The 22,939-nt window shown below is 40.0% G+C and overlaps 1 protein-coding gene across 2 annotated transcripts in view; it reads left to right on the forward strand.

Moving 5' to 3' along the window:
* LOC122864511 (ephrin type-A receptor 7-like) overlaps nucleotides 1-21,053 on the forward strand; it is a 151,848-nt gene extending 130,795 nt beyond the window's left edge. The window contains exons 9-19 of one of the 2 annotated variants that reach the window (XM_044171995.1): nucleotides 1,785-1,913; nucleotides 4,477-4,532; nucleotides 8,368-8,493; nucleotides 9,618-9,803; nucleotides 12,985-13,046; nucleotides 13,651-13,767; nucleotides 14,197-14,283; nucleotides 14,721-14,873; nucleotides 17,363-17,553; nucleotides 17,657-17,821; nucleotides 18,432-21,053. In XM_044171995.1, coding sequence (XP_044027930.1) covers nucleotides 1,785-1,913; nucleotides 4,477-4,532; nucleotides 8,368-8,493; nucleotides 9,618-9,803; nucleotides 12,985-13,046; nucleotides 13,651-13,767; nucleotides 14,197-14,283; nucleotides 14,721-14,873; nucleotides 17,363-17,553; nucleotides 17,657-17,821; nucleotides 18,432-18,546 — 1,387 coding nt within the window. In that variant the 3' untranslated portion in view covers nucleotides 18,547-21,053. The remainder of the gene's footprint in view (nucleotides 1-1,784; nucleotides 1,914-4,476; nucleotides 4,533-8,367; nucleotides 8,494-9,617; nucleotides 9,804-12,984; nucleotides 13,047-13,650; nucleotides 13,768-14,196; nucleotides 14,284-14,720; nucleotides 14,874-17,362; nucleotides 17,554-17,656; nucleotides 17,822-18,431) is intronic. The other variant, XM_044171996.1, reaches the window with a different exon arrangement.
* Nucleotides 21,054-22,939: the final 1,886 nt, after the last annotated feature.

The following is a 22,939-nucleotide window of genomic DNA, read 5'->3' on the forward strand; positions in this document are numbered from 1 at the left end:
TTGTCATCTAAAACCATGGTGACTTATGAAGACAACATGTTGAATCTTGAAAATAAACACATATTTTATATAATTTTTTTTTTACATATATTTATTATTCATATTTTGTATTGCTTTCTCTTACAAAAACACTATGCGCTTTACTGAATTAGTATACTATAAGCCAGTTAATCTTGCACATTCACCTTACATGGTTCTCTTCCAAAATGGGCCCCTTGGGAAAGATACATTTAATCCTATCTCTTCTGATGTGTCTGCGTTTATTTCCCAATGCTGTTCCCCAAGCTGTATGCCAGTGATAGCATTTTGGCCAATGTATAATTAAAAAGTATGAACTTAAAAGCTTAATAAAATTTAGCAAGTAAATAAATGTTGGACATTACAAACTTGACAAATTTGACCAAAATGAGCAAATCAAATGTTTATAGGCTCACTTCGTCCAAATAACACAAGACATTTTCCAAGTTAAGCATAGTGCTGTCTAGCCATATAGACAGTTCAAAGGATAAGGTTGGTAATATTCTATATTTTTATTATTGATGACAAATCCCATGAAAAGACCAAAACCAACAATCAATTTATCCTACTAACAAGTATTGCCTGTATAGTCACTTGGTTGCACTGGGTGACATGTTCCTTCATTGAACATGGGCACCATCCTGCAGCCATAAATGCTCAGTAGAGCACCAAATCCACAGCGGAAAATAGTCCCCAACAAATGGACTATTTACTTGTGTTTGAATAATGTTTGATAAAAACTAGCTGTTTTAGGAAATTATTTATTCTTTTTAAAAATGAAAGTATATATTTATGACCCCATTTACATCTTCAGTAGGAGGGATGGGGTTAGGGCTGAATACCACAGACAGGCTGGGGAAGTCGGAATGTGTCGAGAGATGGACTAACATCTTTCTATGTGATTTGTAGACAATAACAAAAATATAGAATGAAAAAATAAATGATATATTAATTCATCCGGTTAAATTATATTGTTAAAAACTACCAAGATCTAAGAAGTGTATTGTAAAAACGTTGCTTAAAGCTGGATAAAGAATGAATTTATGACTTCTTCTGGCAGACAACCACATAGCTGACACATGTGCCATGGGGATATGACACCATTAACAGGCGACCAAATGAAACGCACCTTGATTAAAATTACTGTTGGAAACATTTGGAATAATGTAAGTACACAACTCAACAAAATATATAACATAGGTCTAGTCGTTTTAATGCAGAAAAGTTACATATTATACCTTTTAAGTTTAGTTTTCAAGAATTACATTTGTTCATTTAAAATGAAATGCACATTTAAAAATCTGTAAATGACAAAGACTAAAACTAAGATGAGAATTCTTGCCAAAATTAACATTTGATAAGCCTGAGCTGTCAGTGACAGAGTTTGGCCAGAATCTTCAGTGTTTTGGCATCCACCAATTTATTTCTGCCATCTGGTTCTTCTGAAGTGTGAAATTTAAAAATTGGTCCAGAATTCTAATAAAAAAGCATAAAATTGAAACCAGTTTTGGGAGTTTATTAGACTGCAAGATATATTTTCATAACAGAGAATATATGTTTTCATAGTTATGACTATCTATGATCATTTTATCATTTCTGCATGTTTTCCTGGCAGCATCCACCATTTTCCAATGATTAGAATGATTAGATATAGGAGAAAGGAATCTATTCATCAATCCAAAGTTGTGCTGACTGACCATCTTTTAAAGAAATGAGCCAGAATTGACATTGGCACTCCCCCCTCCCCTCCCTTGTTTTTTTCCCAGCAGCGTCTGCTCGAGCTCCTCCAATGTAACTCCTGCTAGCGTGGTGCTGCTCTCGACCTCCTTCTCCACTCTTCCTCCTCCTCCTCCTCTTCTTTCTCCTCTTCCTCCCTTCACACAGCTGATGCCCAGGTACACTGGCATGTCTGCACTCCCCTCCTCCCTACTCTTTTTCCCCCTCCTCTTTTCTCCTCTTTTCATTTCCTCCCAGTTGTCCTGCCATCTCTTCTCTCCCTCTGCGCATCTTTTTCTTCTTTTTCTAGCTTTCCTCATTCCAAGAGAATGCTAATAAGCCAAAACCATTTCTCCTTTTTCTTCCCTTTTTGTCAAGCTGTTTGGCCCAATTCCATATATATATCCTCAGTGCTGTGCTCTACCACAATATGAAATTAACTTAAAAATGTGATGGAGACTGTTACTGTTGAATTCATACCCAAAAAGAAGCTACCCCCCGAAAATAACTACTTTGCATCTGCTATTTCATTTTTGTCACATCTGTGACATTTCAAAAGAAGTAATGGAAATGGAATCAAGTCATGCGACTTTTCATTCATGCAGCCCTGCCAATTTTTCTTCCTTATTTCCTTTCTCCAAGGCTTAGTTGCCTCCTTGTCTCCTCACTTCCTTCATATCACTTGACTTGCCCCCTTAAATCTGTTATGGCTGTACTTCTGCTTGCCGTTTTGCTCATTTGCCTCTTTCCATTCCGTTAACTCATTCTGCTGTATGTCCTAGCTGCAGTTTTCCATCACTGCCTTGCTTCCTTGATCTTCCGTTTTCATTTTTGCCCTGCACTCCTCACTACCATCCCTTCTTTCTTTCTCTCTTTGCTTCCTCTGCTCCTAACCGTGTACTTCATGGGCTATAGTTTGTGCCTCTTGAACTATTTCTCCTTCCTTGCATACCCTTCTGCCCAATTATCCTCTTACCCGTAACCTCTGATTTTCTTGTCACTTCCTCTGCCTCTCAGTCTCCCAACTTCCTCACATTTTTTCTCAATGATTTATCCACTGCTTTGCCCTCACCCACTTGTCATGTTCCCCATTTGCTCCCTTACCTCTTTTCCCCCTTAGGTCTCTTGCATCTTGTTTCTCTTGGTATCGTCATGCCCTCCGTCCTCATCTCCCTCTCGTTCTCCGCTCGCTCCCCTTTCCGCTGTGCTCCCTTATCTATTAATGCTTGTCTCTTCTCTTCTCCCCTGTCTGGTATCTCCTGCCCTGAGGATCTGTGCTGCATGTGTCTGCTGGTGTATTTTGACAGACAGGGTCCTGACCTTGTCTCAGACCCTGCTGCTACACAGGCTGAGGGATGTGTCAGCCTCACCCTTGATCACATCTCCCCGTGCAAACACTCACAGGGACATGCACGCGCAAAAAAAACCCCACAATCCTGCACGCACGCAAGCATTTGCGCGTACACACTTGTGCATAACCCCACTGCGTATATATTCGCACGTGCATACATGTAAAGAAACACAATGGGTCCCTCTGTGAACTCAGCTGTGCACCGGTTCTGTGTGAAGTGCTGATGTGTTCTGACATTCACATTACCACACGGCTCCCTGAGCAGATATTATATTTCACTCAAACACACAAATGCACACACACGCAATAGACACATGCATGGACAACCTCACTCGTTGACTTTTCCTATGTATAGACTGTGCACCTCAATGTCATCGGTCCTCAAGTTTGAACTTTACCACGTTGCCATCACAGCTCAATTGCCAGACTGTCCCTGGTGTCTATACTCCCTGAAAACATGGTAACCAGCCACAATAATTATATTCCACGTTCACTTGTTGATATGATGCTTGCAGATATAAACACATGTACAAACATGTGTATGTTCTGTCATAACACAATATATAAACTAAAATGCTGTTGAGGTCTGCAAAAAGTTCTTCAGATTTTAGCTGGAGGTGTTTCTGATCTTGTATTTCTATATACATCTGGGATATATTCAAAACTTATTTTATCATCTCCCTGTTTGTTAGAAGAACCTCTGATGTACTGTAGATTTTACCATCAAAACTTTCTTTAATTCCTTGGCTGTATCCCTCTTGTCTTGTTTTTCATTCCTCTCTCTAATCCAAAGAAGCATGGTGCTGGCCGTCCAGAATGTCTGTTCATCACTTGTTAATCTGTCACTTACAGTGTGTGTGTGTGTCTGTGAGTGCAAAGAGCCACATCTTCCTCTAAGCCGAAAAAAGCCATCAGCAGTCCGATCATAGAGAGCCCTTTCCTCTTTAGACCCCCTGTGGTGGCAAGGGACGAGATATAACAGTGTGTGCACATACGTGTAGAAAGTACAGTTGCCCGTGTGTGTATGTGTGTTCATCTTTTTCATAAAGATCCATCAGAGTGAAACAACAACAGTGTATCAATTCCAGGCCTATCGGTGTGTATCTATGACTCGCCCAGTCAAATCAGGCAGGATTTCCACTTATTCAGCCTCAGATCTTTGTGTTGCTCATCAGTGCCGTCGCATCAGGGGTCTCACTGAATGCCTCTCCGTATCCTTTCCATCTCCACTATTGATACTCTTGTCTTCGCTTTCTCTCATCTCACAGTTATTGCACATTCCATATAATATATTATGTTGTAAGATAAACAGCATCTGATGCTTGTATTTGTTTGTGTCTGCCAACTGGGACAAAACACTGTCTGATGCCTGTCTTTGTTTCTCTTTACAGACAATGCGGCTACAGCAAAGCTTCTCAAGAGGGAGACGAGGAACTTTACTTCCAGTGTAAGTGACCGCAGTGATCAGTCTATTATATCACAGGTGTGTGTGTGTGTGTGTTAACTGTAGGTGTTTATGTTCAAACTCCGACAATATGTGAAGGAATCTGTCAATAAAATCTTTGTCTTTCCTATTCCATGTGCTGGAATGCATGTGAATACACACATGTGCCTGCATTACAGATGACTTTTGAGGCACTGGCGCCACGGCATTAATTGTTAATTCTGAGTGCATGCTTAGCCAACTCTGAGCACACTGACACACTCCATTAGGTGGTGTGTGCGGCTGAGTTTGATGGGGAGAGATTGAATTCAGGAGGAGGGGAAACATAAAGAGCTGGACATGGGGGGAGGGGAGAAGGAGAAAGAGGGTAAAAGCTCCAGAACAAGGCAGCAACAGAGACTGCGCTTCCAAAACGGGCGTTAAATGTTGTTGTTGTTGCATATGATGTTGTACAAGGTTGTAAATGCTGCTTTTTTTAAACTCTGCTCGCAAAGCTCTCAATAGGCTTTTTGTTTGACAGTGACAGAATGGAAGTAGTTTGACATATCTCTTCCTGTTTGTGTGTAAGTGTGCATGCCAATGCTTTGCTAATGCATGTGTGTTTTTAAAGTTTCATTGTGTGTGTGTGTGTGTGTGTGTGTGTGTGTGTGTGCGTACACAGTTTTGTAACTTGAGTGTGTGTGTGTGGGTACGCGCGTGTTCGTGCTCATTTGCGTTGTTTAATCTCCCAGCATGCTGAGCCCTCTGGAGAGGTTTGGAGCACTATGCCTGATGAATAATGAGCCGAAGCCATGCGGCTGGGAATTAAATCTGCCCAAACAAAGACATGCCAACAGCTGACAAGCACGCAATACACACAGAAACACACACAGACACACATACATTTTTGGCCTGCTTTTCAAACACACACACACACCTTTCTTTTGTAGAACACGGACACTCACATAAATTGCCACAAAGACACGTTATCCAACACACAGTCCCTTGAGTCCACTTCCTGTTCCGTGACTGTGGACTCACTACAACATGCTCTCATGGTGCTGCAGGTCTGCTATGTCTGAAAATATGGAGTGTGTGAGGTAGTGAGTGTCATGTAAGCCTGATTTATTTTTTTTACCCCCTCATCTCATCCCCTCCTTCTCACACATTCCACGACCAAAGTTTAACACGGAAGGACAGGGGAAGAGCGAAAATTAGTGAATAAATGAGTCTGTGAGCAATAAAGTAGAGGAAGAAAGGAGGGTAACTGAGTGAATGAAGGGCACAGTAAGAGGGGAGAGGGATGGAGTATGAAGAGGTTTGTTGGCAGAGATGGAGAGACTGATCATAAGTGACACTGCTCAGAACATTAGTTTTATGTCAGAGTATGTGACCTAGAAACATGCAGTCGGGGGGGTCGGAGGAAAGGATCAAGATTAATCTGCAATCTCCATTAATAGGCCGGTTTTAGATATCATCCAGTTTGATTGCATGTAAGAGAGAGACAGAAAGAGAAGGTGCCAGGGGAAATAAATGGAGAATGATAGTAAGGCATTTAAAGAGTTTGTGGCCTTTGGTTTAGAATGAAAATATTCAGAACTGGGCATGCTCACTCTGTGGTCCACTGGAGATTATGCAGCCAAGTGTGAATATGCTTTGGTTTCCCCTCAATCGCTCATGGCAGTGACACAGTTAACCTTGAAACTAATCAGCCACAGAGCCAATGAAGTGTGCATCTGTGTGTGTCATATATGTATCTGAACGTTTGCAGCCATTTTCAGCCTATATGGTTAATTTAATAATACATGTGAGCATCCCTTCTTATATGTGTGTGCTTGTGTGTGTGTGTACTGCACAGCTGGATTTAAGATACAACAGTGTGTTTGAAAACCCTATTTGACAGAAAAGAGTCTTCGATCCTCCACTCAGCCCTGGCCTTGAATAGAAAAGGTTTCATTTGCTTCATAATTGGACTTTTGGCATTATTTGTCCATGTGTGTGTGTCTGTACACAAACATATCTGTGTGTGTGTGTTTGTACACACAAGAAAACGAGTGTGTGTGTGTGTGTGTGTGTTGGATCAATAAGCCGTTATGAGGCAGCCAGTATAGGATCGATCAAGAGCTGTAATCACATTTCAGAGCCTCAGCCTGGATTTTGGGAAAACTACCAGGCCTTTTCCTGGAAGATTAGCCTTAACATGTAGTAACAAGGATCAAAGGTCATCTAATTGAGAGCTCTACCCCATTGGTTAATGGTTATTGGCTATCAGCTGGCTGGTTTATTTGCTAGTTATTAGTGTTCGGTAAATACAATAGGCAGTTGATAAAGAAAACAAGAGGATCACTGAGAAACCAGATTTTTGTTTGGTTGTGTGCAGTGAAAACAGTCGGGGTCATTATCACTTGCAGTTTTAAATGTCAGCTGAAATTTCCAGTTGTGTCTCATTAGTGTCACAGAAGCGGTTTTGAAGAGGTCCTTGAAAGGAATTAGCCAAGGTAATCGTTAATTCGTTAAAATCAGAGATTGGATAGGGCAACATGAAATAATTTGTCAACTTTGAATATAGACTCCAGGTTTCTATTTTAACTGATATTAAACTGATATGATTATTGTTATACTATACTAACCACTTTTATACTATCAAATGTCACATTGTAGATAAAGGACACAGAGTAATGTTATTTTGGAGATTTTTTTGCTGAGGTATCTAAGCTGTCATTATTTTTTAGAAGTACCAGTACCCAAGCTCTAAAACTAACAACAAAGCAGCAAGCCAACTACAAGTACCGTGACACTTTAAGGTTTCTCTGCCTCAGCATTTTACTGTCTATTATGTCCTGTCCCAGTTTCTGACTGAAGATTATATTGTGTTTGTGTGTGACTGTTATTTTGCATATGTGTGTGTGTTAGTGAGATAACATTTTGAAGCAAGCAGAAAAGACAAAAAGCCCTCGTGGAAGAGCCCTGTGATCTGACTAAAGCTGTGTGGAGGAAACCCAAAGTCAGATTTCAGCAACCGGAGCCTTTGATCAAATTTTTTCTCTCTCTGCCTCTGGAGTTTGCAAGGTCAAAACAAACAAAAATGGAGAATTAGACAAGTTATGAATACATAAATGGAAGCATTTTGTATCTTTTTAAATAAAGAATAAAAAAACATCCTAAAACAGTTTGAAAAAATCAGCTACTTGCAACATATTTAGAGTTTTGGGTTATGTTTGGTTATTATAACCACACTAGCTAAACATGTCAAAAATGTACAATATACTACTGTAAACAATATTTACAGTAGGCCTACAGTTAATAATGGGGTTTGATATTAGACCATTTTTCAGCTATCTCAAACATCAATGGTAAAACTTAGGTATTGATTTCAGTCTCTGGATCAAAGAGCAAGGCCTTCTTCCTAGACACAACATTTTGGTCTAATGTTCAACAATCATACAGAGAGAAATTCATTGTTGAAGGAGGCAGAGATACCAATTTCTCCACTGAATGTAGCCTCAGTAGAGCACAAAGCGATGCAAACATAAGAAATGTTTTGCTTTATGTTGAGAGAGAGAGGTACCACCAGGGCCACATACTCTATGCTAACAAAACAGTTGGCTAGCTATCTGTATTTATTTGCTCATACACAGTTTAATGGTATCTGAATATGAGAGTGGCTCCTTTTATCTATTTTGTGCCTCATGTGGACATTTTGCTTCTGGGACTCCAGACTTTTTGTGTTTCTTTTAGCAGACAAGTATGTGGATGTTAAATTATGTGTTGCTTTCCTGTTGATTTCATGGACTATGGAAAGTACAGTTCGAAATTAATTTTGTGAGCTATGTTTTATATTGTATGTTTGTGTGTTCAGTTAAGATCCCAACACGGAGGACCTACATTGACCCAGAGACCTGCGAGGACCTGCTGCAGGCTGTGCACGCCTTTGCCAAGGAGCTGGACAATTCAAGCATCAAGATAGAGAGAATTGTGCACACAGGTACATGATTGTAGATGGGAACAAAGCAGGACAGTCACACTTCACAACTATTTGAAGTTGGCCAAGATATCCTGACTTTTAGTTTTTAGTGTGGGTCAAGCATCTAAAAGACTGGACTCCACATTTCCCAGAATGCAACTCAATAGCATGTTTTGTTAGACCCTCCCCGCCTAGTAAATGCCCAATTCATTCAAACTCCACAACCCAAGTTCATAACACAGGCTGCTGTTAAAAATTTAAAGTCTCAAGCCCAATCAGAGATAACCCTGATGACATCATCAGGGTTTTTTCAGGCTATAGAAAGCTCTCTTCAGAGCCACAGAAGCCTTTTTACAACTGTTTTTACAGGCTGAGTAGTACTCCTTGTGACGAGTAAAATGATCTTAATATGTAAAATTGATGGAATGCCCTTTACCCCTTTTTAAATTTAAAGCATGATATGAGCATCACATTGGGTATAGAAAAACATATTATATGTAACAAGTATGGAGTGTACGGCACAGTAGGAATGATGAAATTCTCCAAAATGATAATAGAAGCAAAAATAATTCTACCATTTCTATTATGAAATATGAAAAGATAAATCACAGTATGAGCAAAGGCAGCCAACAGAGTAGAAACTATCAACAGTTGCAATAATCTTGAGGCAACTATTTTTGCACTTTCCCTACCTGCCTTGAGACAAATTGGAGAAAGTTCAATCAGTCTGGTACTGATCTTTGCCAAAATCGAGCTCCAGTGTTCTGGCTGTTATATTTGCCTTGTCTCTGCTTGATGTTCCACTGTTTCACCTGCACCCTACCCCATCTTTGATCTCCCTTTGATCCCTTTGTATTTCGTGTATCCCTCTCTCTCTCTCAATCATGTCTGTTAATTTGCATCATCTCTTTTCCTCGCCAATATGTTTGTATTTCTCCTTCTGATTCTGCCCTAGCCTTTCCCCCTCTCTCCCTTATTCCCCTTTCTGTCTAACCCCCATTCAGTCCTTCTCACTTTCTTTTAATCTTTGCACAGATATTACGCCATATCATCAGCCTGACCTGCCCTATTCTTTCTCCGCTCCCTCTGGTTGTTCATCAATCAGCAGGGATCATGACCTCTGCTTGTCTGTCTCTCCTCCTCAGGCGACTTTGGTGAGGTGTGTCGTGGCTGTCTGAAGCTGCCTAGTAAGAGAGAGCTGCCGGTGGCCATAAAGACGTTAAGGGCCGGCTGCTCTGACAAACAGCGCCGCTCCTTTCTCAGCGAGGCCGGTATCCTGGGGCAGTTTGACCACTCCAACATCATCCGGCTGGAGGGCGTCATCACCACCGGTAAGGAGGATGGTAGGGAGATCAAGCAGAAAACAGAAGGTGATACCACTGGGAAAAGAATGGGAAAACAAAGGAGAGCGGGTGAAGATGAAATGAAGCATACAGGGGGGAAAATCCTGGGTATCCAATAATCAAAAGAGGAATGGGACAGTTTGACCACCTCCATTATCATAAAGGGGGTTTATCACTTCCATTACCAAGGAGGAGGGGATGGAAAAAAGAAAGTGACGCTGTAGGGAAGCAGAATGGGGTAAAAATGGGAAATGGAATTTGACCATTTGAATATCTATGGGAAGAAAACTGGAGGGGGAGCAAAGGCGATGGACAGGCGAAGAGAGGATTGGGAAGAGCACTGCGATACTCCGATGACTTCAGTATAACAAAAATGGAGGGGGTCAACGCTCACAGTGAAGAGGGCGGGACGGGAAGATGGAAAAGAAGAAAGGGTTGAAGAGTAGAGAGCAGGGTAGCGGGATAGATGACATACGCTAGCAGCAGCTGAGCTACATCAAGGCCCATTTTCCGCTGACAGATAGCAATTGAGGTCCTAGAGCGAAAACAAGATGGAAGGAGTGGGAGAAAAAAACCTAGAGGGGTGGAGACAGAGGAAAGAGACATGAGAGACAGAGAAGTTGAGGTAGAGGTTAATGGGAATGGCAGGTGAAGGGAGAAGCTTTAAAGAGTTTGTGAAGTTTTTGTTACTGCCGCAGTGATGCTCGGTGTGGTGTTTGTATTTGAGAGTGTGTGTGTGTGTGTGTGTGTGGGAACGGTGCCCGAACACACTCTGTGCTCAGTAGGATGGCAGCAGATGTGCAGGGTACAGTAATTGGTGCTAGAGACCCAGCGGGGCCCTGAGATCCACTCCAATCTCTCCCACCATCACGTGCATAAACACACACACACACACACACACACACACACACACACACACACACACACACAACTCGCATGCATGCTCCTTCACACACATACAAAGTTAGTCCCATATGCTCACTTTCTCTTTCACTATCACTGACACACACACCTGCTTGCTTGCCTCCTCACTTGGCATGAAATCACACACCAGCGCACACAAACAGTACACCCACACCCACAGACTGTTAGACTACAAATCACCTGCTTTACATCACTTACCCCCCACCAGATCCCCACTCAGCCCTCCTCCATCCCTCTTTACCCACTTGCAAAAAGCACCCACCTCCTTACTAATCTTCCCAGCCTTTCACCATAATTGAAGGCCACATGAAAACATGGGTGTGTCCCGATAACTCGAAAAGCTTACTCCTTTCCTTTCTACCTCTGTGTGCTCCTTTCTTTTATGACCCACCATTTGCTCCACCCTCTTACTGGCAGTTCCAGGATTATAGGCAGTGATGGACTAAGTACTAATCCTTTACTTAAGTAAAAGTACCAATACCACAATGTCTTTACCGACAGTTTAATACTAGCTCATTAATTTAGAACTGCAAGCAAACATATACATCATAGATGTCGGTTATACTATCCGGTAAATGAAAGTTAATCCACACCTTCCATCCAGTTTGAATCCTAAGTGACCATGGTATAAACTCCATTAACTGTATGTTTAGTGGAGCCACTATACAGTATGTATTAGCATACATAAATTAAAATGTACTGTATTTGCTTACATGCATATTGGCACGAGTATATGTAACCCTTCTCAAAACATGGAGATTTAGAGTCATCGATGTAACAGGAAGTAGCAGTCCTGATTATGTATCAATTTCTCATTGAAATAGCCGTTGTTTTATTATACAGTCTTTACACCTTATAGTGGTTTCAGTGAGTTGCATGTCAGAATCAAAGTGCCCTTATAATTCCATCAGGAGAGTAAAGGGTAGGTGGTACAGTTGGAAGCAGGACAACAACACAGAGTCGTACTTGCACGAGTTGCATTCTGATATTCATGAGAAATGGATGTGTTCCCACGGCGCAGCTGTCAACTCAGCCAGAGGGAAATAACCTAACAACAGCATTAAGCCCATAACCAGATCAGGTTATTGAAAATAATTCATTGATAGTCAGTCCTTGCTCAGTTGGCATTGTCCAAATCAGCACATACCTGCATAGCTGCTCTGGTACCCGATTAAGATCATTGACCAAAGTGAGAGAGATTTCAAAGAGACAGTTTTGCCACACAGTGTTTGAAACAGTAAAGTTCAAGGAATGGCTTTTCAATGTATATTCAAATTATGACTTACAAATGTGTATGACTTTGTATGAATATGTGTTGGTGTTTTTCTTCCCTCCATTCCCCACTCTGCATTTCTGGCAGGATTTGCAAACTTAAAAATACAATATGTTTTTAGCCAGTTAACCACATGACACAAATGATAGAATTATTTTAATTATTATTATTTTATAGCTAAATGTATTTGTCATTCCAGCCCTGTGCAACCCACAAACACACAGTCAAACCATTGATTCACTCTCCAACTCCAACATTAATTACATGATGGCTGGCATATTATGGCAGTGTCTCTGTGCTGACTCACAGTTCCCGAGTGTTGTTGCTAACCTTTCCAAATAGCTTCCTGAAAGCCAAGTAATACTGGCAAACCAAGTTATCATTTTTTGTAATATGCCTGCAAAAACTGTCAGGACTGATAGCCTATCTTCCTATATGTATTTTTAAATATCAAGTTGTTTACATATCAATCAAGGTTTATCTTACTGTCTCAACCTCCCACAATCCACTACTTCTTTCTCCTTGTCTCTTCTCTCCTCCAACTGCTGCAGTGTTATTTTCCTCCTCTGTGCACTTCATAGCACAGCTGGATCCCTGCCATCTGTGCCTGGCCACAGTGTGTATGTGTGCATGTGTGTAGTGTATATGTATTGTGTTGGTCTTTGGGTATAGTAGTGCACAGATTGTGTGTGTGTGTGTGTGTTTGAGTGAGGGTCGTTAAACTTGCTGAGACAGCCAGGGCAGCACACAGGTTCTCCCGGCTTCACCACAGTTCACTGAGTGAGGAATGGCTTTGCACAATGCCTGCCGTGCTGCCAAGTGGACTAGACTCACTTTATGCTCTCCCTCCCTGTCTGTGTCTCTGTCTCTATTACCACTCTCACTTAATTTTTTCCCCTTGATTCTCTCACTTTTACCCCAATTTCACTTTTTCATATACTCTACTGTCTTGCTCTCTTTGTTTTTCTCCAGGTAACACCATGATGATCATAGTGGAGAGCATGTCTAACGGAGCCTTAGATTCCTTCCTTAGGGTAAGTTTTTTGTGTGTAATTAGTATGTGTTTATGGATTTATCTTAAATATACATGCAGACGTGTTCTCTCATTGTCTAATAAAAAAAAAATCAATCCTCATCATTATCTTCTGTTTTTGAGACGTTTTACAAACAAGCCATTTTGTTCCAATAATCCTAAATTCACTATTATTATAGTGCAGTCCTAGGGCAGCAATACTTTTGCTCATTACAGTAATAAGGAAAATGTAACATAATTAACTGCACAAATGGAGTGTTTCTGCTTAAAGATGCTGTAAGCTTCTGTAAACTGTTATTGTGCCCCTCTGCTCTGTGAACCACTGCGGCGTGGTTTATAATGATATGAATTAATGGCCTGTTTGTTTTTTATTCTCCAAATAAAGGGATTCAGCTCAGTGAGCACATTGTACTGTAGTAACAGATGTGTTGCCTTTTTTGGATCACTACATAAATACTATATACACTCACCTTATTTTCTCTTCTTCCCCTGTCTTCTCTTCTTTCCTTTCCTTTTCCATTCACCCCTCCCTCCCTGTTCTTTTTTCCTTTTTTCTCATTTTCCATCTCACTTTCCTCCTTTCCTTTTGCCTCCAATAACCTTAGAAACATGAGGGCCAGTTGAGTGTAATGCAGCTGATGGATATGTTGACTGGAGTGGCATCAGGGATGAAGTACCTCACTGAAATGGGCTTCGTCCACAAACGTCTGGCTGCACACAAGGTAAGGAAGCAAGTGGGAGGAGATGATAGAGGAGAGTGTGTAGGGTGATGTATGTCTCAGGCTGTTGCAAGCTTTCACAGGTGGGTTACAGAACACAATTTGTACTTGTCTGCAAACATCTTTGACAATCACTTGCCTGTAGGTTTTTATTTGAGTAACACATGAAGCTGAAAATTACGAGACAATACTGTCAAAATCGTTTTTGTCGGCTTTCACTGTGTGGCATTTTCCTAAAAGAGCCCGTCTGTCAAACTGCAAATGCAGTGGTCATGTTGCGGAAAATGAAGAACAGGACCATTCTTTCTTGTAAACAATCAATTGTCCCTGGTGCGATAAGAGCTTTGCCCACCAGGGTGGTGAGCTCTCATACTGAGATTGTTTCCCTTCCAAATGTACCCAATGGTAATAAGTTTGTTTTCCCAATCTCAGGTGCTGGTTAACTCCAACCTGGGCTGCAAGGTATCTGGCTTCAGACCTCTTCAGGAGGACAAGATAGAGGCAATCTACACTACACTGGTAAGAGAAAGCCATGGTGAAAACGTACAGTATCTGTGTGCTGCAGCCAGGAGGTCAACTTTACTGGATATTTTAGATTCTGTATTTTACATTCTACTTTCCTAATTAATGACCTTCAAAGTGGCACAAAGCCTGTTGGTTGGAAGTTCACACATGTAAGGGTGATATTTTTAATGAGCCTTGGACCAAATGAGAGTTAACACGTCATGTCAGGTTCAGTGGAGGTCATATAATTAAGCTGTCAGAAAAAAAAATATTTCTGTGCTTTATTTCCCTGGATATTTTTGGGTTCAAGGTGAACCCACTCCTCCTAAAGATTCTTTTGATCTACTGAAAATATGTTCAAAAGCTTTTCAAAGAGAATATTAAAGCTTTACTTTTGTGAACTATCCACACCTTTTTACGCCATGTCTTAACTCTCCTGTTCTCTCCTGCAGCATGGAGGAAAGAGTGTGGTGCTGTGGACCGCTCCGGAGGCCATCCAGTACCATCGCTTCTCCTCGGCCTCAGATGTCTGGAGCTTCGGCATTGTTATGTGGGAGGTCATGTCCTATGGAGAGAGACCCTACTGGGATATGGGCAACCAGGATGTAAGTGTGTGTGTGTGTGTGTGTGTGTGTGTGTGAGAGAGAGAAAAGGAGGGAGATAAAAGGGTGCTTTCCATTAATCTCTCCAGCCATTTCCTTTATATTCCCACCTCCATTTTTTTATATAATATCTGCACTTTACCAGTCACCCTCTCTTTTTCACCTCTCTCTATCAATGAACTCTGTATCCATGCCCAGCTTGGATCTTATTAAAAGAAAGCCAAGCCAAGCCAACAGTACCTCTGAAAGCTTTTGCAGGGTCTAAGTCCCCCGTTTTAAGTCTGCATCAGCTCCATGACCAATCCTGTTTTCTCTTAAGGACGCATTGACCCCCTTCTAGTGGCCTTTGCGTGTCCCTGAGTGCCATCCTGCTCTTAAAAGTGTTAAAAAATCCCTCTGGAAAAATTCATCTTCTTTCAGGAAATGTAAAGCGTGTGCTATCTGAGATTTGAAGAGATTGTCCCGTCGATAGGGCCCTGCCGCTTGTCACTAGCAACCTATAATTTCCAAGTCAATGTGGGTGGGTGCTCTGTTTTGCTGTCGTCAATCCTACCTCTTTGTCCTTCAAAAGAAGGTTGTTTTTATTCTACTTTTTGAAGGAAGTCATGCTTCTAAAGTGCAGCTGAAAGCATGATGCCTGAAGTCTGTTAAAGAGACAAGTGAGAGCAGATTATTCTTTGTGACCAGTTTTATTTTTATTCAAGCCGACAACACACAGAGCATTGCAAAGTATGAGAAGTGATAATTTTTTAAGAATTATTATCGTTCATCAAGTCCAAAAGCTTAATCATGCTAATGCCCTCTCAAATTACTGTCATCATAAAATAATGCCTACACTTTATGCAGGCAGGTGCATAGTTAAAAAGCAACGGATTATTAGCATGTTCTTTTTTTGAATGTCCAAAATTAATATGCGTGATAGCTAGCTTTTTAGAGTCCTTTTTTTCTGGTGCCCTTTCACAAAGCAGGAGAAAGTTTCCTCTCAGCCCGGTTCATATTATCAAACTTTCCAATTGAGAGGGCAAAGGTCAAGCTTGTAGAACGCCAGGGATATTAATCCACTTTAAATTGATACATTATATCATAACGGAATTGTTGGTCGGCCTGTCCACCTGTGATCCATCGTGACCTTTACCAACCGACTTTGATTAAATGGAAAATGTCAAATGCTGAAAAGCATTTTATGAATGCTCTTTAGTGAGATAGGAGCTTAAGGGGCTGAGAGGATGGTGGAGTGGGGCGGTAGGTGGGCAGGTAGAGAGAAGAGAGAGTGTTTTAGGAAATAATGCCACTGATGGATGTCATTTTTGCTCTGACTTTATTTCCTCCTTTCAGGAGATTGTATTTCTCAGAGTGATTCAGGAGGAGGACGTCTCACATGTCCCCAGATATATTGAGAGGAAATCTCTTGTGAGGTGTTGTGGTGAATGGGGATAATATTAGTTTGATGGAGGAGCAAGGAACATTGGAGAAGTCTGGAGGGATGCTTTCATGCTCTGCTATTTGAAGACAGTGAGGTTTCACAGGGCTAGATGAAAAATGCTGAGCTGAGATGAATCATTTTAAGACTCATTGTTTATTAGCTTATCTTTCAGAGTGGGTCAGGTATAAGAAAATACTGGCTCTTATGGTCTGTTTGTTTCATCTTTGTAACTCATTTTCTATTTCAAACCTGTCTGGATTGTTTGTTTTTTTATTCACAGACCTACAACATATTGTATTATAGGAAATTAAAATGTTTATAATACAGTTTTCTGCTGATAGGAGCCCAACTATTGTGTACCCCATCAAATATCCTGTGAAGTGACACTAAGAGACATTAAATATCCTGTTAAGTGACCTTTCAATCCAAAGACAAAGTCAGTCAGTCGTGGTGGATTTTGCATTGTTCAGTTTTTGCAGGGATACTTTTCTTCTCTTTCAGATAATAATTTTCTATTTGCTGTATGGTTCTAGTTTTTAGTATTTAGTCAAGACATTACTGCAGATTTGTATTCGGCTCATATTGTTTAGGTTAGCAATATCTCTCTGTGAAATTCTGTTTGTTTTGCAGTTGGTGCTGGCTTGTAAGTTGATCTTAAAGGATGCTACCTCAAAATAAGTTTAATGACCAAAAAGCAAAACAATGCAGTGGAACACTGTAGGTGGTGTAATAAGTGACAAGAGAAAAAGAAAGCACCAGCACTTTTCTACTCTTATATATCCAAGTAGGACCTGTACTGTCCAAAGGCTTCTATTCTTGGCAACTAAGCTCATTGTAAAGAAAAAAAAGGTTTTAATACCTTAACTCAACTTTTTTAAGTAGGACAAAGGTTTTTTATTTTTTATTTTTTTTACATTTTTATTCACTTCCCCCATCCTGCTCTATAAGTCACAAACATGCTCTTTTGGGAATTTATCCAATTATAGTCTCAAGTACTGGAAAATTACAACACTAATTCAAAATTTTCTAACCTGATGTAATTGTTTTCCTTCTTCTGCACGTCCTGTAGGTGATCAAGGCCATCGAGGATGGTTTCAGGCTGCCGGCTCCAGTTAACTGCCCTCCACATCTCCATCAGCTCATGCTGGACTGTTGGCAGAAGGAGAGGACAGAGAGGCCCAGCTTCAGCCAGATCCACTCAGCCCTCAGCAAGTGCATTCGCTCCCCTGATGGCATTGGTTCCTCCACACTGGCACGCAGGTACAGTCTGGTAATATATAGGCTCAGTAAAAGGATGACTGCATACATTAATTTCTTCAAATTTCATATTTCCACACAGTCAACTCTATTTCTTCTCCTCTAGGACCCTGAGTTCATCCATTACGCTAGCAGAGAGGCCACTCCCATCCTTCCCATCCTTTAACTCAGTGGGAGAGTGGCTAGACGCAGTGGACATGGGCCGATACAAGGACAACTTCACTGCAGCAGGATACTGCTACTTAGAGTCTGTGGCACGAATGACTGTACAGTGAGTGGCTTTATACAACTCTGTTTCGGTGACCTTTCATTTCCTGTTTTAGAGAGGGTGCCTCAGTGAGATAAGAGAAGAGATCATTAAAAAAATGCGTGACTGCATGAATAAATAAATGACCCATAATTGGTAACATTTTTAGGTTTTAGAGTGTAAGTGGGGAAAAACAAGAAATATTATGACATTACCGTGGGCTTTAGGAAATTATAATGGAAAACAAATGTCCCCAAACAATTTATTGAGAAAATAGTTGCCAGATTAATTGATAATGAAAATAATAATTTGTTGCAGCCCTAAAAAAAGGTAAGTATATTGTATAACGGGAGCAAACTCTAACTTTAGATAACATCCTATAAGGACATCAAATAAACCTTTGAGTGATGATAATTTAGTCATGAATATTTAATGTTATATAGAAATACTTTCGATAAGAAATGTTTTAAGGGATTTAAAACAGGAAGTGTGATCATATGATTATTAGAAACATATTTTTCTTTGTGGTCATCACCCCAGCCAATAAAGTCCAATAAATTCCTCTACATTTTTTTTTTTTTTTTTTTTTTTTTTTTTTACTAATCTTGGTAAATCTTGATCTCTGTGTCCACAGAGATGTATTGAGCCTTGGCATCACTTCCCTTGAGCACCAGAAGCTGATACTGGCTGCCATCCAGACCCTCAGAGCCCAGGTCATCCAAATGCACGGCCGAGGCGTACAGGTCTAACAAACAGGTCGACACACCTAGTCTCACACTGCTGCTGAAGACCCACACATATGTGCAGATGGATGATGGGGCGGAGAAGAGGAGAGAGAGAGAGCGCTCTTCCAAACTGAAGGAAAGATAAGCAGATCTTTCAGCTAACTGCACTCCTCTATCTACTCCTCCTTCCCACACTTCCTCATGCCTTCCTTCTTTCCTTACTTCCTTTTTTCTATGAATCCCCTCAGAGACGAGCGGTGTTCCTGTCGCGATTGTGGGATAGCAGAGGAGTGATGTCACGTGACTTTTTTTCTATCTGCACTTTGACATTCAATAACTGTGTCAGCTCCATCTCACTGGTTTGGATCAGTGCGTAAAGACAAATAAAATATTGTCTGTAGCAGGACTGGCTAAAGCTGACCTCTGAACTGCTGGAGGGGCACAAATGTAACACGCTGCAAACACACTGGTTATGGACTAGTGCTCAAAGAAACATTTACATTTTGGGTGGAATTTCCCTTTACCACAACATTGATTGACTAAAAAAAAATATATCGTCAAAGCCAGAAACTATTTTACTGGCCTTGGATCAAATTACTCTTCTCTTCTCAGAACTGGCACAGCTGATTTCACATCAAACAGGAACTGATTTATTACAAGGACACACAATCACATCGTTGTATGTCAGCGCTGATCTCATATCAGATGGTAAAGGAACATTTCTTCAGATTAAACATGGCTGGAATGTAAGCTACGGTTTCAGAGCAGCATCTTAAGAAGACTGTGCTGTCCCAGTGAGTCCAGTGAGTCTGAGGTTAGAAGAGTTGGATGAAGCCTCAACAAAGGCTAAATGAACAGGGCTAGCATACAGTATAGTCCTATATACAGCATATACAGTGTGCTGATGGGATGAACAGAGCTATAGTAAGTTATGGGTGATGATATACTGTACTTCTAGGAACATCAGCCTGCTTTTTTTTTCTTTGGGGCTACTGATGGTTAAACAAAAGCTGCAGGATACAATTATAAAGCGAGAGGTCGGAAACGTGTGTTTGGTTGTTCATTAATTTGTCATATGTTGCTGTCTGTTTCGCTACTCTCAATTGTATTTTCTTTATTTCATTTATCTTTCTCTTCTCTATGCTTTGAAGTTGTTTTCTTTGTGCATTTAAAACATTTAATTTTCCCTTCAGCCTGCTGGATGTCATCTCGGTAACATAATCCTCTTCTCCAAAGCCTCTCTCACTAACATGTTTAATAATCTGTACAGAGCACGGGCCAACTCTGGAAGATGGCCTGATTCAGATATTTATCCATATTTATTTATGTTTACAGACTGTAAGACACACCTCTCCAGAAAAAGAGGTAAGAAAGGTTTATTTAACTTATAGTATTTAAAAAAAAAGAAAAGTTAAGCAAAGCAGTTGTCTCCACTTGGTTTGTTTCTATTTTGTTGATTTATATGACTGTGAGTTTATACCTGGACAAATTAGTTGTTTTGTACACAGGAAGTGAGAGAACACTGGAGGATTTTGACTGTCAGCACACAGTATCTGTGTATTCTTGAACACTGGATTTGGTACAGTTAATTTTAGGTCCATTATCATTGGATTTGCTGTATACATTACAGAGTGTGTGTTGCAGTATGGATACAATATTACAGAATGTCATAGGGACTTTTTTTTCTAGTTTTTGGATTATCATGTTTAATTTTATGTTGCTGTTAATATTATGCTCTGCCATACTATGTGGTTGCACTTTTTTTCCAGATAACTCCCAGAATTCTCTCTGTACAGCAATCTGTCCCTCACCTTTTCTGTCCTATTTCAATAGAAGACTTGAAGGAAGAAGTTTATTGGGGCATTATTTGATTATCATACATTTTGACAATAGAAGGTACATGCATTTTTGACTGGAATATTGTAACTGGTTTGTATTTGGTACAAAATTAGTTTTTTGTTCTTTCTCCTTGTACTCTCCTCTCTCTGTAACCGTTTTGTCAAATTAAATAAACTCATATGTTCTTATAGATGTTATCACGCACGCTAACATATCTGAGGAAACACTCTGGTGGTCCCTTTGAGAGACACACACACACACACACGCACACACACACACACACACAAAAGACTACAAAGACACACACATGCAGTCACTAACACACAACAAACTGGACCTCGTCACCACGATGAATGAAACTCAATTTGTTTCCCCTCTCTATCCCCCTCTCTGTTACTGTGACCATTATGATATATGTTTAATACTGTAAATATGTATTTGAAAATGCTAAATCTATTTTTATAATTTGTTTGAAGAACAATGTGTTGAATATAATATCTGCTCACTGTGTAAGGGTTTTATTTGTTTGAATTTAGGGCCATAGCCAAGAAACTCTGGTGTTTGGAATATAAAACTGAAAAAAAAAGTTTCTTTTTTCGTTAGTTTTTTGATGATTTTTACCTGTTAGAAGAAAATCTGATGGCTGTTGCAATATTGAAACGTGTTATTAAAAAATCTCCAATACAAGCAAATGTTTTTTTCTCCTTGTCTTCTATTGAATGTAAACCTTAAAATTAAATCCACATATTATAGCCCGACATTGATATTTGAAAGTTTAAAAAAGCCAATACTTATACAGATCGTACATTTTTTCATTAACATATGACTTTTTTTTTTAAGCATTGTGGCCAAGCTATGTACTGAGCGGGACATTTTATATTTGAAAATTACACTGGTCAGTGCTCTCTGGTGGGCAAACTATGTAAAGGCGACATTGTTTCTAAATTACCTCAAATATTTTGGCATTCCAATCTGTACTGATATATGTCCTGTTACTTATTGGCCAACATACACACTTATGGTGATATATCTGCAATAGGCTAGGATCACCCAATATATTAGGTCTAGTTCTACCACACAACATCACAGTTAAAAAGTATCATGATAAAACATTCAATTTGAAATGCTGCTTTTGTGACAATCCTGCTTCTTAATTCTTAACAAATTGGCAATTCTAACAAAACGACACTGGCTTACAAACATGACTGTTATGTGAATGATAATTACTAAGATAAAGGCAGCAATTCTATGAAAATTATTTGTAATTTACCTAAACTGACCTCAACAGTCACACATAACTGTGTGTGTGTGTGTGGTCATCTACACTTTCAAAAAGCTTTAAGTCTCACAGGTTTTACATCCACATTTTTATTTGTAGATCTATTTTTAAATATTTGAATGTATAGCGGCAGAACAAAAAATTCAATTGGGATTCAGGATGTATTAGTATCCAAAACATTTCAAACCACATTTTTCTTTTTTTATCTTGCCTTCTCTCCTAGAAACAAATACTGTATGATTGTCTAAAGTGTCAGTTCACCCGCTGACACAGATTTTCTCACTTGGCATGCAGATAGTTTTGGTTTAAAGGTACCCTATGGAGTTTTTGACCACTAGTAGCACTATAAAGCAAGGTTTTTAAGAAAGTTTTTTTATTCACAAGGATGCACATGCATGTTCGCGAGCACGTGGGCAATGCATTGTAAAGTGTCCCCAGAACTCTGGGCGATCTACTGACCTCACCATGAACAGCTTTCATAGGAATAATTTCTTTGGTACAACTAGTCCCAAAAAGAAAAAAAACTGTTTTCGGTGCTGTAAAAATTTAATTCACCTTCATTGTATTAGAGTGGCAGCAGAAATCTTAAATATCTCAAAACCTGGCCAAATAAAACTAAAACTACAGGTAAGAAAGAAAAAAGACAATGTTTTTGTTTTTTGTCTTTTGGGTGCATTGACCCTTTAAAAGAACTTCACAGTAGAACTTGGATTTCAGTGTCTTGCCTAAGGGAACAGGCTAGCTGCATTGAGCAGCTGAACAGTTGAGGTGAATGGGGTCTAAATGATAAACTCCCAATTATCCATCTACCCTTCAACTTCAATACTGGTACAAAGAAATGAACCAACAGCCTTTAGAGCTCACACATTCCTCTAACTTTAAGGTTACCTGGGTCTCTCATACTTACTTATCTATGTGTTACAAAGTTAATGTCCTGTATCCACTTACAACCGAATTCAACTTTCTGTTACCTCTCCTAGCCTACTTCTGTGGTTCGTGGTTTTCTCTTACACTCTCTTGTTTCTCTACCATGTGAACTTATTATGTCTCTCTCTCTCCGGGACTGAGGTTATATTACTTATTGCTTTATTACACAACACCCACCTTTAGACTAGCACTGAGCGTATGGGAAATTATTGTAAATGCAAATTAACTTTGCGTGGGATTGCTGTGGGCAACTGTGTGGGTGGGTAGAAGTGAGTTTGCTGGTACGTGCTTCTGTGCATGCTCACATGGGTCAGTGTGTGTGCATAATACTGTGTAAGTGAATGCACTGTATGTGTGTTGACAGTCCATGGG

Source organism: Siniperca chuatsi, linkage group LG17, assembly GCF_020085105.1.
Source record: "Siniperca chuatsi isolate FFG_IHB_CAS linkage group LG17, ASM2008510v1, whole genome shotgun sequence".
Classification (NCBI taxonomy): domain Eukaryota; kingdom Metazoa; phylum Chordata; class Actinopteri; order Centrarchiformes; family Sinipercidae; genus Siniperca; species Siniperca chuatsi.